The sequence below is a fragment of the Penaeus japonicus genome, unplaced genomic scaffold, assembly GCF_977035675.1.
Source record: "Penaeus japonicus unplaced genomic scaffold, GWHDUDI00000001_assembly GWHDUDI00000037, whole genome shotgun sequence".
NCBI lineage: Eukaryota > Metazoa > Arthropoda > Malacostraca > Decapoda > Penaeidae > Penaeus > Penaeus japonicus.
Genome location: NW_028234439.1, coordinates 14,003,177 through 14,005,676, shown reverse-complemented (window position 1 = coordinate 14,005,676; position 2,500 = coordinate 14,003,177). Strand labels below are relative to the sequence as shown.

The 2,500-nt window shown below is 34.9% G+C and overlaps 2 protein-coding genes across 2 annotated transcripts in view; both read left to right on the top strand.

Moving 5' to 3' along the window:
- Positions 1 to 605, top strand: part of LOC147467198 (zwei Ig domain protein zig-8-like) — a 16,052-nt gene extending 15,447 nt beyond the window's left edge. Inside the window, exon 6 of the mRNA XM_086532120.1 lies at positions 568 to 605. Within this exon, the coding sequence (XP_086388246.1) occupies positions 568 to 605 (38 nt within the window). The remainder of the gene's footprint in view (positions 1 to 567) is intronic.
- The window catches only part of LOC147467196 (turripeptide OL11-like), a 493,070-nt gene that overhangs the window by 72,400 nt on the left and 418,170 nt on the right, over positions 1 to 2,500 (top strand). The gene's annotated exons all lie outside the window — the stretch shown is intronic.

Below are 2,500 nucleotides of genomic sequence, written 5' to 3'. Positions count from 1 at the left end.
TATCATCTTCAATATCATTGTTATTATTGTTATCACTATTACTAACCTAATAAGTATGATAAATATATCAATGATTTTTATTTTGTTATTTCTATTAACATCCTCATAACTACCATACTCTTATCAGTATCATTATTCTCAACTTTATTACATTTACCATTTTCGATATCATTATTATTATCATCATTATCATAATGACCCTTTTTATCATAACTTCCATTATCATCCATATTATACCCATTCTCATTAACCTTTTTTACTATTATCATTATGAATAATCGTAGTAAAATCAATATTGTTATCATCAACATCATTATTATGCACACAAGTGTTATTCATGATAGCAATGACTATGATGATAATGATAACAATAAGAGTCATAATATCATTAATGATAATATCAATAATAACAATCATAATAACAATAACGTCGATATCATGGTGTACCATTATTGTTTGAATAAGTAAATTTTGCAAATAAAACTATGATATTAAAAGACTATTGCCTTTTTAAATGCTTATTTGATATGATTTTACGTTTGAAATACTGTATTCATATCTTAACAGCTGATCTTACATCATTGGGATCATTGTCTGTATCCTAATTTTTCTGTCTTTTTTTTGTTTTGTTTTTATATTCACATAAGCAGGCAATTTTCTTTTAATATCATAGTTCTATTTACAAAATTTACTTATATAAACAATAATGGTACACCATGATATCGAGTTGTTTTTTCATATCATTAGTAATACTGATGTTATTAGTACTGTGATTAATTATCATTATCATAATCAATATCACGATTATTATTATAATCATTAATGTCTTTGCCTTATCATTATTATTATTATTGCTATTATTATTATGATTATAACGCGTAATTATCATAATTCAAATAGCGTATTTCAAAACCTTTAGATATCTTCTTTTGAAAGATTAATTCCATCCGTATTTCAATAGATTTCAAAATCACAGAAACACGGAATTCATATCTCTTGTTATCTGTTTTTTTTCCCATTCTTATCAGCACTACATTGCCTTGAGGTGGTCGATCCTGCAAGGAATATACAATATGGTGTGTTGTTTCCTACGGGGTCCATGTTCGAACTTCTGTGGCCATGTTGCCAGGGAATAAATCTTATTCTATACTGATGTTGCAAATTCATTAAAAGAAAAACGCAGATATACATCTATCTATTTGCAGTTATTACAAGTCATCATTATTAATTACATCAATGATAAGATTGTAATTATATAATCAAACAACAAAAATGCATATGGTCAATAATTATGATGAGAATATTAAACTGTGAAACAGTAATTATAATAATGATCATGATAAGAATGACTACGACGAAGATAGCAAAACATATACAGAAAAAGGAGTTTCGATGATAAGGATTGCAATATGAGCTACTATAATGGTGATGATGATAACAATGATAATGATAATAATGTTAATGATAATAAGAGGATGATTGTGATGACAATTATGATGATAACAATAATAATGATAATGATGATGATAATAATGATGATAATGATAATGTTAATGATTATTATAGTAATGATTAAGAGAATGATAATAATAATAATAACAATAATGATGATAATGATAATAATGATAAAAATAATTTATCATAATGCTGTCTACAATAATGATAATAACAATTATCAATATGGATAATGATTCATATCAAGTAAAGAGGATAGCAATAGTAATAACAAAAAAATAATGATCTGTAACTAAGCAACCGACAATATTGTCAATAGCAACTTGATCATTAATGATGACATTTTGACCCCGACCTCTCTGTCTCCAGGTGACACGAGGCAGCTATTCAGCAGAGACGGAGTCAGCGGCTCCAGGCAGTGGCTCCTCCCTGCTTCTGCAACCTAGCCTCTCCTCCCCTCCCTCCTCCCTCCACTTCACTACCACCCCGAACCTCTTCCTCCTTGACCTCCTTTCGAAAAACTCTTCGTCTTGATCTCTGCTGTTCGTTTCTCTCGTCCCCTCTCTCTCCTGACCTTTGCAGCTCTTCCTGCTGCTGTAGCGTCGCCGTGTCCATCTGCTGCCTTTCGTCCCTCGTGCATGGCGTCCTCTCACACCTGAGGGACGCTGGGATCTCGTCCTGCTCGCTGAGGCACGGCCCTTCGTCCTCCCTCGCCCTGGAGTCACTCCCTCCTCCCTCAGCGCCCCTTCTCAAGCACCGATGCCCCGCGACCTGCCTCCTTCGCCCTCCCTCCGTCAGGCACTCGAGAACACGGTGAGTCCTCAGACGAGGTCCTTCGTGCCCCTGCCCCTCTGTCCCCCTGCCCCCTGCCCCCTTCCCCCTCCATTCAACTCCACGCCGGAGGTCTGGAGTGCCACCAGTGACGTCGTCCAGGCAGGTAGACCCGTGACGTCACGCGGGGTGCCAAGGGGAGGAGATTCGTGGAGTAAATTTTTGTATGTCTAATATATATAAGATGTGGAAATGTGGAGTAACAATAAAGAGG